The 15,344-nt window shown below is 39.6% G+C and overlaps 1 protein-coding gene across 2 annotated transcripts in view; it reads right to left on the bottom strand.

The window, feature by feature from the left end:
* Positions 1 to 3,139: 3,139 nt before the first annotated feature.
* wnt10a (wingless-type MMTV integration site family, member 10a) overlaps positions 3,140 to 15,344 on the bottom strand; it is a 31,216-nt gene continuing 19,011 nt past the window's right edge. The window contains exons 4-5 of one of the 2 annotated variants that reach the window (XM_028591241.1): positions 5,355 to 5,536; positions 3,140 to 5,264 (exon numbers count right to left, since the gene is read on the bottom strand). In XM_028591241.1, coding sequence (XP_028447042.1) covers positions 4,979 to 5,264; positions 5,355 to 5,536 — 468 coding nt within the window. In that variant the 3' untranslated portion in view covers positions 3,140 to 4,978. Of the gene's footprint in view, positions 5,537 to 15,344 lie in introns of both variants that reach the window. The other variant, XM_028591240.1, reaches the window with a different exon arrangement.

The following is a 15,344-nucleotide window of genomic DNA, read 5'->3' as shown; positions in this document are numbered from 1 at the left end:
TTTTCATTGCTGTTTGCTACATGTGGCATGCGCCCACAGCATATGTGGATAACTGTTATACAGTAATGCAGTATTCAGTCTTCTTTCTCCTGCGTTTACTTGTAGGGACTGGTCCCTCATATTTCTTCATTTCAATCCACCCTTGAGGGAAAAGGCAAAGAGAACATGTATTATCTTCAGTTTCCTACATGTCTTTCCTTTAATCTTCACACTTCACACTGTCTTCTGTCTCTGCACCTTATTGCTTTCTCGAGCGTTGTAAAAGCACTGCTGTGATGCACCTACTTTTTGGTTGGTTAAACTAACAACTTAACCTCGGCGTAGGTGACCAGTGATACAGTTTATGGTCTCAAGGTTTAAACCTCAAGATTAGTTGAGTATCACAAGGCATACTTACACTCAAACAAATGCACACATGCATGCAAATTATCATATAATGATGTATAAACACTTGCATGCACAAATGCTAATACACAAACATACAGTATGCTAGAAAAACAGATGCACGCTCCCTCCTGCTATCTCATGCACCCATAGTTAACACACAAATGCCCAGCAGTTACAAACACACTGATTACAGTTTGCACGCTGTGGTCTTGTTACTTGTAGCAATATGCAAAATGTATGCCTTTAATTAGTTTGTTTACTTGAAGGATAACTGAGTTATTAAAACAATCTTTTACAGTCATCTCAGAAAACAACAATATCAATTAGGCAATTAAGGTTAAGATTAATGAATACACCTGTTGACAGTTTGGTATGCAGGACCAAACCTGTTAGTGTCCTGGGAAAACCTTTTATTTTCAGAATAACTGAATTTTTCAACAGAATTCCAACTTAAGATGTTGATTTTCAAGGCAGTGCATTGGTTTTACAAGCCCTTTCGCTCTGCACAGTGACGACGCGCATGTCACTACACGTTATTTACATGCATAGTGAGTGTCCATTTAGGCATCATTGCAAAACAACCTGACCTTGTCCTTGAAAACATTAAAGAATGTCTAACAAGTGATGCAGACCTGCTAGTTCATGCCAAGGGATCATAACATAATAAATCTCATTCACCAGCATAATGCTGTTTCAGGTCAAATCTGCAGTCACTTTGGGACCTGCTCTCTATCAAAATAACAGCCACTGTTCAAATAAACTCAACGCACAAGTCCAGGCCTGGTGTTTTTTTTTCACATGCAGGAGCTATTCTCATGAAGATTAATGTTTTTTCTCTGCTCTCGAGTAAACTGATATTGAACAAGTATTTATTAAGGATTATAATATCTGTTCAGGTTCTGAATAGTCATACGATCATTTGGCATGTGTTTCTTTCCATGCAAGATGAAATCATTAAAGCAGAATACAAGTGAATGTTTTGAATTATATCTTCACAATTACTTTTTATAATAGAGGATCAGCTCTACTCAACTTTGATTTGGCAGCTATTGAAACCTGCTGGTGGACAAAAGCCAGCAGGGATCTAATCAGGTTTCTCAACGTTAGCATCAGGTCGTTGTCAACACAAAATATGACCATGCATACACACACCCTGTCACTTAAATGAGTGTGCCCGGTAAAAGAAACATACATTCTTGCATAAACAAACACGCACGCAATGATGTTGTCACCAGAGACAAGAACAGATCCACACATGAACTATTTATACATGCAGGGTGGGAGATGAAGAGCATGTTCACTTAAATCACTGCACTAAAAAATGCACTTTGCAAGCTAAACTCAACATACAGATGGTGCACCAGGGACGAGAGAGGAGCGGCAAGCAGCATGTTTGGATAAGAATAGCACCGCATGACTCTGAAATAGCACCTTTTTTGCACATCTGTTTACTCTGAAGTGTATCTCTTGCATTCTTACACTGGACTTGGTGACATCATCACTTCCCTCAGGGCACAGAATATACTGTAGAAGTGATTGAGGACGCTCAACAGGATTTCTCTCTGCACGCCATCAGCAACTGGTAAGGGAGGGTCTACACTTGACCACAGACTTGTGGTCTTATCTGGTCTGCATATATCTTAAGGTTCCTAACAAAACATCCAGACTATGTGCAGTCAAAAGCAATCACTGTAATAGCTGTAATTACAATATGGAGACCAACTGTTCGAATGAAGGGTCTATTTTCGTTGTTATGTGGAAAGAATAAAAGCTTCTGCACACTTTCTCCACAGAAGATTTGACATTTAATAGCTGAGCTCTGTGTCAAAGACCTTCTTTAAAGCATGAGAAGACTACATCCACTGTGTGTTTTTTACTTCATGAAAGTTGATTGGAACATTTTCGTCTGCTAGGTTTCCATATGTAATAACAACTACTGTAGTGGATGGTGATTTGTCTTAGAATATGTAAAGTAAACGACAGGAAAACTTTTAATTTCTTTAAGAGGACCGATGAAAGAAATGTTGAATGATAGATTCCATTGAGGTGAGCAGTGAGTAAACAGAAGCTAGTGGAACAGAGGCTAGCCTGGAGGTGAGGTCGGCTCTCTATTGAGACTAAGTCAGGATAAGTCAAACTCTGCTGCTTTAATTATGTCCATTTTTATTTTTCAAATCACTAGCAGTCTGTCAACTTTATAGCAGTAGAAACAGCGACAGGTAATCTTTTAAAAAACATCAAACATCGATTAGAACATTTTAAGGTACACACTGTACCTGTACCTGCGTGTGCATGTTAGCGTTTTTTTGTGTTTCGGACAGTGGATTGTCTTGGTTTTTGTTACAACTGTGCCTGATTTCTTTGTGACTAAAATATTGGCCAATAATGGTGTAATCTGCAATAAGGAAGCTGGTATTCTTACCTGTACAAAATAACCATGGTACAAAATAAAGTAATGATAATTGGCATATATGTGAAATCTTAAAGAAAACTAAGGAACTCTGAAGTAACCTTGTCATACTATACTAGCATACAGTAATTAAGGGATTCATCATCATCGACTCATGACAAAACAAGCATAAAACTGTTATCTTACAAAATACACTGCTTTCATATATTTTATTATTCATCACATTGAATGAAGGGCCTTTCAATATTATGGTCTTTTATTGTCTTACAAATATTAAGTTATCCACAAAAATAAAATAACTTAGATAATAACCATATTAAAACATAAAAATACATACATACATAACATTTATGACAATAAAAAAAAATACATATTGCGGATTTCTCCCAGAGTTTTCCTGGACACAGTTCTGTATGTGCAAACTTCTTATCAGAATCAAAATAATCTAGTCAACTGGAAACAATTCCAGATTCATTTTTTTTCTGCTTTCAACACAGACACATATTTGCGTGAAATAAATTACACTGTCTGATAAGGAGCCTCACACTCATACACGTTTCTTGAAACCAAGTATGACCTTCAAAATGTGCAAAGGCAGACTTCCATATTAACTTTATTTAGTATATACTTTGAAGTTGACATCAGAATATCCTTATTTTCACACATAGAAAAAGTGTGAAGGTGAGTGTAGATATATCAAAAGAAGCTTACAGTGTTGCACACAATACATTGCATCACAAAACAGGAAACACTTTGATTGATGGCAGCTTGGGATGTTTATAGTGTGAGGAACCAAAGCCTGTTCATGTGCGCTCAGTTTCCTGAGGCACTGTCAATTTATTGATGCTATTATTTGTGCAGAATTTTTCAGTTTTATGTACAATGCTGGTCAGAACATGCCAAAGATAAAAGCTGTAGTTGTTAAATGACTGTCTACTGTGCACTGTCCTCTGGCAGCCCTCTTACATTACAAAACACACAACACAGACAACACATGGGACATCTTGGATAATTAAGGACAATGTATCTGTGCTCTGTTTTAGGTAGGCTGTAATAAACTTTAAAAAAAAAACCTGTACAAGCTCAATAAGCTACAAAATGAACCTTATTGTGTATAGGGCCAGTGTGTGTCCTTACTCTATTGGAAGCTAATTTGTTTGGATTTTATTTCAACACCCTGTATTAGAGGGAAGGAAATGGTTTCAGTTGCAAGGGTGCAATATTAGGAATCTTACCAACAATCAGACTTTCAGATCTGTCTTTTGATCGACTCTGATTCATCATTGCTGTAAAGTCCTCCAATAAGAGTTTGCCCCTATAATGGAACCTTCTACTTTAAATAGCCCAGTCTGACCTGGGACTTGTGTGAATGTATTTCTTGAGGGGTGTGATCACTGTTAGCAGGGCTACACATTATGCATACAACATAGTAACACTGACAGATGCATCTACAAAGTGTCAGCTGAGCCAGACAATCCCCTGCTGAGTTTTCTGGGTGTAACATGATAGTTGCTATAAACATTGAAACTTCTGAACTGCCCTTAAACAAGGTACTAAATCCTTAAGTGCTCCAGGTGTGTTGTGCTGTATTAAATCCTGTGCATTGTGAATCCTGATGTGGGAAAAGGTTTATCTTGTTTTTTTTTTTTTTTTTTTTTTTTAAATCAGCCTTTCCACTTTATATACTGCTGGTGCTATGAAGCAATATTATTTTCTTTCTGCATGCAATCTAATGCTTACTCTCAACTTCCTCTTTGCTTACCTGAATCTCATGCAGCTGTATGTCAATCAACATACGCTGTTGAAACAACAATATTTTGTTGTTTGTTTGAGCCCAGATGTCATATTCAGAGCTTTCAGATATTTATCTGATATAATTATGTCCCTTTGTCTCAAAAGGAAGCCAGTAAAAATCCAAGCTCTTTGAGTTGTGGCAGCTTTAGACATATCCCGCATGTGCAAACACTATCAGCATGCACATCTATCTTTCAGCTGGCTCAACTGCTTTAACACTCTGTCCTCGCTCTTTTGGAAAAAAAAGCAGTCCACCGCAAAAAGGTCTGGGGCACATATATTACAGTCATATTCCCCTTTCAAATTAATAGTCTTGATTTTTTTTTTTTTTAAAGTCTCTTTTTCTTTGTTTTCTTTATTGTGTACAGTCTTTTAGTGTGTGTTTCTTCATTTACAGACACTGACCCACTCGGTTATCCTGCACTCTTCGCACACCACGTAGCAGCACCAGTGAAACTTGCAGTTGCAGCGCTCGCTCCGTGTCTGCTGCAGGATGTTGTGGCCTCTCCCGCAGCACAGGCTCTCACAGTTGTCCATGCCGGGGCTGGTCTTGTTGCAGATCCGGCCCTGGGTGCCCATTGAGTCCGACCCCAGATCCCGCTCGCAGAAATCTGGCGACTTTTCAAAGTAGACCAGTTCGTTGATGCTTGGCCGCCGCCGATGTGTATGGTGGTGGTGATTGTGGTGGTTGTTCTGATGATGGTGGTGGTGGTGATTGTGATGGTTATGGTGGTTGTGGTGGTGGTTGTTGTTGTTGTGGTTGGAGTGGTCGAGTTGCCCGGTGTTTCGGTTGTGAGCCTTGATAAGCGTGGCGATGTGGAAGCGCTCTTTGAGGATTGAGCCCACCACCCGGAACTCTGGGGTGACCTGCCAGCAGGTCTTCAGCTGGCAGCTCCCCGACGTCCCGTGGCACTTGCATTTCCTTCTCATGTGGTCGAGCACCACCTGCGATAAAAACACAGATGGAGACAGACAAAAAGAGAGAGTGGGATGGAGAAAGGAAGTGAGGAGAGGCGAGGAAGTGAGAGGAGGGGAGGGGGAGAAAGAAAATGAGAAGGATTAATGACTTTCTTGATTACTGGCTACATTTGAAGTTCAATATATACATGTACAGGCTGTTGCAGACTGCATGTCATATTTCAAACTGGATTTTTTTTCTTCTTAAATTTGTTTGTTCTTCTAAGCACGCTACTATTCCACCGTATAGTGAATGACAGATAGTGCCCTGAAGGAATATCGGTCCCGCATTTAACAAGCCAGGTGGTCTGACTCTGAGCCTGTTGTCAAACATACTGATATCAAATAACACATATGGATGCAGGCATTACCCAAACAGACAGTTGTGTCATTATTCATTTTTTGTCTTCAGGTAATGACTCCAAGCATGACACACATGGAGCTGCACATTTGAGCATTTCAGTCTTTATATTATTATATTTTACTTTAATGGTTTAGTGCTAGCCAATGGAACTACTGTACATCAATATCAACAGCCAGTGGCCAGTGTGTGTAGGCTGTTTTCATTTTATTACATTATGGGGAAAATCTGAATAAAAGCCATTTTTACACACTTAATGTACTCGTTCATCCAACTGTGCTTCCTATAGGCCCTGTTATAGAAAAGTACTACAAAAATACACTGCACCTACAAACCCTTTTCAGCAGCACACACCGAGTACATACTACATGGCATGAATCCTGTCCATTCCAATAATATTTCCTCAAGGCTATGTGTATGTATTTATGTGTGTGCCTGTGTGTGTTCATCAGTCATCATCTCTTCTAAACTTTAAGATCCAATTACCAACAGGAACACCAGGCCACCCAGGGTACTGACAGATGCTGCTGCTGCCCCTATTACTGTCTCACACACACACACACACACACACACACACACACACACACACACACACACACACACACACACACACACACACACACACACACACACACACACACACACACACACACACACACACACACACACACACACACACACACACACACACACACACACACACACACACACACACACACACACACACGGTCCAACAGATTCCACACATGTGCAAGCAATAATGCTAATCTCCAGACACGCATACACACAAAACATGACTGTCACCTACACGCTGGTGTCATCCACGCAGAATGAAACAGAAATGGCAAGCCATGAAAAGTATGACCAATTTAAAGACATCAGGACATGAGCTTATTGTGTGTGTGTGTGTGTGTGTGTGTGTGTGTGTGTGTGTGTGTGTGTGTGTGTGCAGAAATGATCATGTAGAATCTTTTTGCTTTGCTTCAGAACATGAAACTTTTCCAAGAAGAGCATCACATGGATTATATATTACATAGTCAATCCTCCCTCCATTATTTAACCAGGATCTCATTCATTGAAGAAGCAGCAGTAGAAGCGGAAGAACAGAGGGGAAACATCAGAGATGGGGGAGAGATCTATTGAGTGTGACAATCCAGTTACCCACTTCTCCAAAGACAAGGTCCGATGCAAACTAACATACTTGAAAGCAGCAAAAAAAAAGAATCTGGAATTGTTTCCAGATTATTATTGTGTCCAGGAACTCTGGGAGATATCAGCAATATGCATTTTTTTTTCATGTCGTAAATGTAAAGTATGTATGTACTGTATGTGTTTTATGATTTAATATTGATATTATCTAAGTTATTTCCTTTTTAGCTTCCATCTTTCTCAGAAGGAGCTAGAACAAGTTGTTGAGGGCTTGGTTAGAGTGCTGTAAGGCCTCATGTCATGCTGTGCTGTGGGTTTCCCAATTGAGCAAACTATGCAGAGAAAAGATGGGAAAAAACATGTTTTCTTGTTCTGGAGCATGAATGAGCGAGAGGTGGATAAGACAATGGAATGGTAATAAATGGAACTACTTATCTGTTTGAAATGAACAAGATAAAAATTGCAGCAAACACTCTTGTTTGCCACAGAGTCACGGTTAATAGTGATCAGTCATGGTATTAAAAAAAGTATTACAATGAAAGAAAACAATTTTTAGTCGACTGTCCAAAACATCTAGAGCAAAGACGTATTGACGCATTATTAAGAGCTGCAACAAATTCTTAAAGGCAATGTAAATGTGTTCATAGAGTTTGGGTCAAATTTTTTACATATTTGTACATATTAGTTTCTTTCATATTTAGACACATTTATACATCTGTATATGCTTATACTAAGATATGTGTATGTTATTGTCACTCATCAAATCAGCCAGTAATGTAGAGCATTTAAGAACATTAAATGTTACGAACATTGATGGTGCAGCTTAAAATCATTTTAATGGTGAATTATGACAAGTATGCAAAAGAATACAAAACCTTTTCAGTCTTTGCATCATTACATGTTTTGCTCATAGTGTGTGTCAGGATAACAGAAAGTGACCAATAAGTATGCATTTTGGATAAATATGGTTCTACTGTTATTGAGAGTGTTGAAAACAACGTTCAAAGAAGCTGTGCTCAGTGGTGGAGAGAGGCTGTAAGACTTTATAGTAAACAACATTATAATAGCTCAAACAGCACTTGCACTGAGTTCAGATTGCAGTGTTTGGTTCAGTTTTTACATAGTGGCAGAGGCAACCCCAGAATCACAAACGTGCTGACCTTAAACACACTGCAAAGTCTGTAATCATAAAACTCTCCAACCCACTTAAACCTTAAAGGGACAAACTGACCTAGGAGTCATAATTGCATCCACATTGCTTCTGTTTGAAGGTACATTTACAGCAGGATAGGGGTTTCAAAGGACAGTAAAACAACAAAAACAACGGAAAGTGTTACTTCTAACATTTTGTTATATTGTGGAAGGGGGAAAAATAAAAAGCCAAGTTGTTCTGGGAGATTATGATCCACAGCAGCGGGTTTAAAACTTTTTTTTTTTTTTTTTTTAATATTTATCAGAGAAGAGTATAGTTCACATAAGAGTAAGTATTTTCCTGAGGCAAAAACAAAACCATTCCAGTATTGCATGACTGGCTTCCATACCTAATGTTCAGAATGCAACAAAATGAAATTTAATGTTGACAAAGCCCCTCCTTCGAGTAGTGATTGTCCAATCATAGTTTAGCAACCGTAAAAGGCATGGCAGGCAAGGGGGTAAGCTTTGCTTCAGAACTCGAGCCATCATGGCGCCATTTTGTTGCTAACTGGCCATCACCTCCTGTTAGCATTCCGCTGACCGCCAATTTTTTTTTACGTCACTTGACTGCGAATAACTTTACATCTGAAGCGTTTAAAGACTATTTGTCCGTTGTTTAGTTCCAAAGAAACACGACAATGTATAAAAGGCTCCATTACCTTGTACCTTACGTTATGGCTCCGTAGCAGACGTTTTTGTAAAAATAGGCTAACGATTGTGTCATAACCAAGTGACTTACTGTCGCATAGTAGAGGAATTACCGTATAGTACAGGAGAAGCTCGCAGGCAGTTTCGACTTACATGAGATGTTTAGGTTTAATTACTAATGTTAACTAGCATGTTAGTGATCAATAATTAGCCTGTGCCCATGTTATCTCCTTACATACACCTACAGTCTCCGTATCTGTAAGATTGGAAATGATTGAGATTTCTCTTGGCACAGCTACCAGAAGACTTCCAACTTTCAGACACGTTGCTCACGTCACATTCTCTCAGTTGGAGGCTGCGCAGTAAAGCTGGCCATCACCGGAAAAGTGCTTCTAATATCCTTCACTGGTCTCCGTCCAGAGCAACGGGGTCTATTGGTCCATTATATACTGTCTATGATGGCAGGCCTGTGGATTTCTCAACATGCTGAAGCAGTGCGTATGGGGCTGTAGCAATCATGTATTATAAGAACTGGATACAGCGTTCGAGGCGAAGCCCCGTTCATTCCAATGAGAGTTGCTCAGTGGCGCAGGAAGTCATCATGGCGCCAAAACAGTGTTGAAAAATACCTGGATAATCGGCAGGCGCACTACAGACTTCTGCTTCCGGGTTAGCGCTCCGCTAATTTGAATTGGGATCAACTGATTTAATCGTGCAGCTCTTCTGGACTGTCCAAATTTCATCAGACCGAATGTATTACATTTTGTTAGTGAAACGAGTCATTTTGCGGGGCTTGTGACGCTTGCAAAAATGTATGCACTCATTTACAGACGTGTCTTTCGCCATGTAAGTCTGTGGGAAATGGTCTTTTTGGGCCAGCGGGCATCACGTGATTGGTTGGAAGTTGTAATTCCACTGTTTGGCCACCATGTTCAATTGGCTTCAAAGCCCGGCACACTTCCTAGACAGCTGGAGTCAAGTTTACATTAGTAGTCATTACTAAAAATCATTTTAATTTTTTTCTGGAGTCACGGTGGCCCAGTGGTTAGTGCTGTTGCCTCACAGCAAGAAGGTTCTGGGTTCAAATCCAGGCCTGTGTGGAGTCTGCGTGGGTTTTCTCTGGTTTCCCCCACCACTAAATATGTTCCCCTCCCCCTCCCTAACTAGCTGATGCGTGGTGAGCGTTCTGGCGTTGTAAGGCGTTGTATGGCTGCCGTACATCACCCAGGTGGGTGCTACACATTAGTGGTGTTAGAGAGCAATCCCCACCCCCCCTCCCCCCAAATGCGCTTTGAGTGTCTATGATAAAGTGCTATATAAATGCAGAGGTGTCAAAAGTATTCACATTCATTACTCAAGTAAAAGTATAGATACTAGGGTTTGAAAAGACTTTTGTAGAAGTTGAAGTATCAACTCAAGCTTTTTACTTAAGTAAAAGTGTAAAAGTACTGGTTTCAAAACTACTTAAAGTATAAAAGTAAAAGTAATGTAAGGCAGAGATCTTCAACAGGGGGTCCTCAGAGTCATTGCAGGGGGGCCTCCAAATTATTGTACATTTGAGTCTTTAAAAAAAATTTAAATAAAATGCCTTAACATAATTACAACATATTATTAGCAAATATAAATTCCCACTGATGATAGGCTTACTGGCCTATAGGTAAGGTAGTCACTAAGATTTCAGCCCACAGATACAGTTAATCCTAGATTTACTGTGCCACATATGTAACATTAAAATATGATTTATAAAATCATGCCAACAATTAATATTTTAATAGCTTATGAAAAAAGGTATGTAAGAAGGCTTTAGGTTGCCCTAACAGTTATAGGCCCAGTTTAATATGCAACTTAATTTCATACAATATGTAGGGGGTCCGTGCTACATCTCACTTTAAGTTAAGGGGTCCTTGGCTTAAAAAACGTTCAAGACCCCTGATGTAAGGGGGGGGAATGCCATTAAGGACAACAGCTTAACTCTAAAACGCGGGGACAAAATCATATGACTATAATAATGTTATATTAAAATCATACCTGCAAACTCAGAAGGGCTGAAAAAGGTGACAAGTGGGCTACATCTCTTCTGTGTTTTTCAGACGGCAGCTACAGTCTGGTGTCAGACTCCTCTCTAGTGAAATATAGAAACACTTTTACACCGTTTAGCTCTCAGAATTTTATCATGTTTACTCCAGCTGCTAGCTAACGCTAGGCTAACCTGCTTCCAACTGTAGTGTTGACTAGCGTCCCGTGCGGCGATGTTTCAGTTCCCTCTAACGTCAGTTTTCGGAGCATCGCGCAGGCATTTAAGTGGCACCTAAATAAGGCACCGAAATCCGTGTTGCTATTCGTTCCGGTAGATAACGGTCGTTAAGGCACCGGTGGCGTATTAGCACCGGGTCTGTGCAGGTGCGATGGATCGCGTACAAACCAATAGGGTGTCGGAATAGCTATGTTTATACTTGTCATCCAACCACAATCAAAGTCACTCTCTCCGGATGGAGCGATTTGGATAGGGTTTTTTGTGTGTTTTTTTGAACGATGACTGACGAGCTGGAATGAAAACAAGCCGAACTGAAATATGAGTAACGAGGCTATTTTTAAAATGTAAGGAGTAGAAAGTACAGATAATTGCGTGAAAATGTAAGGAGTAGAAGTAAAAAGTATGCTGTAAAATAATTACTCCAGTAAAGTATAGATACCCAAAATTTCTACTTAAGCAAGGTAACGAAGTATTTGTACTTCGTTACTTGACACCTCTGTATAAATGTAATAAAATAAATAATAATAATGTTGTCTAAAATAAGCATGTTAAGTTAAAGCTTTAGTGCGTACATTTTTTATATTAATGAACGTCCGTTACATTCAAGCCATTGCCAAATGAGTTGATAAAAAGCTAATTAACACTGTCAGCTCCACAAAAATCTCGCTGTATTTCTTAGTATGACTGTGTTTAGAAACTGGTGTCGTCCGGTGACTTTCGCGGTCAGAAAATCGAGTGAAGATAAATACCTCTTCTGAAGAGTCAATCATGTTTTTTCAATCCTCTGTGTCCTCCTTGTCTACTGGCAACTGTGTGAAGGAGGTGTGTGTGTGTGGGTAGGTGGGGGGGTGCGATTGCGTATAGCTTGTATCAAGGGGACGCACCGACAGTTTTGTTGTCATTTTTTGAAAATACAAACCTACAATCCTTATGTCCATTTTATTTCTCATTTTAAAATGACTCTGCTTGAAACATTAAAAACATAGCCAGCTATTTCAACCAACTTATAGAGCCAACATTAGCTGTTACGATTTAAACAGGAATACCACACCATTTAAAAATGAACATACATTGAGCATTAAAGTAATAACATTCAAGTTCTGTTTCAGTGTGAATGTAGCTGTTATACACATCAGGCATGCTGCACACCTTGTGCTCTGACTGGGCAGAGCTTAAAGTGCTCATATTATGCTTTTTGGCTTTTTCCCCCCTTTCCTTTATTGTGTTATATATCTTTTTTGTGCATGTTATAGGTTTACAAAGTGAAAAAGCCCAAAGTCCACCTCAAAGGGACTTACCATCTCCAACAGGAAATACTGTTCACAAACTGCTCCAAACAGCTCTATTGTAGTCCAGCCTTTACTTCCGTGACAAACGTGGTCACTTTGTAACACACGTTATAATGCTCGCCTAGCTGCTAGCATGGCACGCACTCATACTCTGTTTCTGACTGGCTAGTAGTCCTTGCCTAGCTACTGCACATGTGCAACTCCCAACAAAGATGGTACAGAAGTAAGATGCCTCACTCTGTAGCTAAAACAGAGAGGTCAACACACAGGGTGAAAAGAGGAGCTGCAGCAATGTGCAGTACAACAAAAATATGGTGTTTTTTGAAAATTAAACCATGTAAACCTATTCTGATATAACCTCTAAATAGAATTATGTAAGTACCTGTGTACTGTGTAGGGAGAATGTCATATTCTACAGGTACAAACCAGAGCCTTAACAGAAAATAGGAAAGCTGTCTGCTCTTGCTATATTACAAGCGGTCTGTCAGTGTGACATGTGGAGGGTTAATCCATCTGACAAATCAGCTGGGGAAACACTTGAGTATTTTGTACAAAATAATTTCACAAATGAGCACCTGATTTAACTTAATCCAATTGAATTGCTAAATTACATTTTACATTTTTTTTCAAAGCGTGACAAAATAAATAAAGCATCACAAGGGCAAATGCATGGAATTGTTTTTAATCCAGAAACTAGGAAACAAATTTAAGCAGTGAGCCCTGATCATCCGCTTGTTGGTTTTTGGTGTGGATTTCGGGTCAGAAGATGAGTCAGAAAAAAAAAAAAAAGTGTTACATTTTTAGTAACTGGGGTTATGACTGATAAAGAGAGAGAGACTATCACCAAACAATGTTGTGTCTGTCTCTTTGTCTGTGTTTACCTTATCTAATTTGACTTACTGCTGAAAAAAGGGAAAGAAAAGTGATGCAGTGATTTATTGTTGCCTTATTGAAAATCTTAAGAATTAGCCCTGGGCACACTCCGGGCTGGTAGAGGAGGGGCTGGGTGGTGGAGTACAGTAAATACGGGGGTGAGAGGAGGGTAGAGGAAAAGAGAATGACAGGAGGAGGAGATGATCTTTGTGTGTGAGGATGTGCGTGGGTGATATTACAAATAACCTGTCTGTCAAGCGGACAATCTATCGAGGCTCAGTCAACATGTCGTGCTGGTATTGGCCATGGAGATTAGATTTGAATCAGCAATCCTATCTAACCTGTCATCAGCTGTGATTGTCTTGGCAGCGCGAGTTTGGAAATATGCAAATATTGTACATCTCACACAGCTTGAGTCACTTTATGGAAGCTATAAAAAATGAACACTTTGCGTGACACACTTACTGTCAGCTATACGGTGGTGCATGATAATCTGACCAGAGACTCAGAGGTGACCTAAAGTCTGGGTTTAAAAGGAATAAAATAGGTTACTATGTTAAATAAGGAAAAGAGCTAATGTTTTATAGATGAAACAAGTCCTGTTAATGTAAGATAGGCAGAGGATCTAAACGCAGAGTTAAGGAAACTGATTTTTTTTTCTAGAATAGTTGTTGCCAGCAAAAAAATAATGGTAACCTGCTAATACAGTATATGCCACTCCATTGCTTAAACACCGACATTGGACATACACTGACAGATGTAATTGCTTCAAAGTCAATGTTGGACCACAGTTAGAAACAAACATCTGGCAAGTTTTAATTGGCTAAGAGAGTAAAACAGAGGCGTCTATAAAACAACCCCAGACAGAGATCAAATACAACATGTTGGCGGCAGATTAGGACTGCAGGCTACATAATAGAGTAGGCTGGGGACAAGTACAGCAAACTGGAGTAGTAGAGCACAGCAGACTACTGTGCAATCAAGAGGAGGGGACGAAGGAAACTGAAGATCGGAGTTGGGGTCTGGCCTTGCTACCACAATCTGATGCTTTGGCTTTACTGGAGAGTAAACAGCAGGCAGAATCAAAAGCCAGAATACAACAGCAGAGAAAGGATGGGTGACGGCATGTGACCCAGTTCCCCAGCCAGAAATGAACCACAAAAGGTTTCAGTTATGTGGAGTAGTAGACAACCAGGAAAAATAGTACACTCAAACTTTGTCCTGTTTATTTTTGGGGTTTTTTACCTGGTGAAGTCATCAGTTGGCAGGTTGTTATTTTAGTCCATCAACACTATTTTTCTTTTTTTTGTGATAAAATGAACACGTTAATCCATTTTTCTTTTTTTTTTCATGTGTTCCATTCGCTATAGCATTAGTCAATAATTGTAGCGATATTGTTGACTTCACCAGCCTTACTGAAAACTGTGATCAACTGCAGTACTGGAGTATGCCAAAGGTGAAGGGCTACCACATACTCCTTTTAACCTACGCCTGATTTTGTCATCCTGACCAAATATCAAGATTTGGTTGAGTCAATAGACCTTTTTCCACGGCAGACATGTTGACATGTCATAGTAGGAAACGTACAGGTGGATTCAAAACCATTAATGATGGCTGCATTCCACTTAGGAGAGGCCCTGGTATTGTGCATGCTGACTCACTGAAATAGCTTACTGGGACACTTGATGGAATTGAGCCATCGTTAAGGTTATCAATTTCAGCTATGCTTTTCCTACTATGACAAGTCAAAAATGTCTGCTGTGAAAAAGGTCTATACTGACCCGGTAATGAAGGAGTTGGGGATAACTTACAGCATAGCTTATTTTGGAGAGGGAAAGTCCTTTAGCATGATACACATAACACCATCAATCTCTGAGGAAGGGAAGCAAATGCCAATGAAGAATTGAACAATGTTCTGTCTGTCTGTGCTTGTAACACCATTAATGAGGAATCCCACACTAGAAATGTTCCCTGTTGTCAAATAGTGATCCCATTCCTGTACAGTATATTCTGTCAAACTATGTATAT

The sequence above is a fragment of the Perca flavescens genome, chromosome 11, assembly GCF_004354835.1.
Source record: "Perca flavescens isolate YP-PL-M2 chromosome 11, PFLA_1.0, whole genome shotgun sequence".
In the NCBI taxonomy this organism is placed as follows: Eukaryota; Metazoa; Chordata; class Actinopteri; order Perciformes; family Percidae; genus Perca; species Perca flavescens.
Note: the sequence above shows the minus strand (reverse complement) of the source record. Positions and strands in the feature narration are given on the sequence as shown.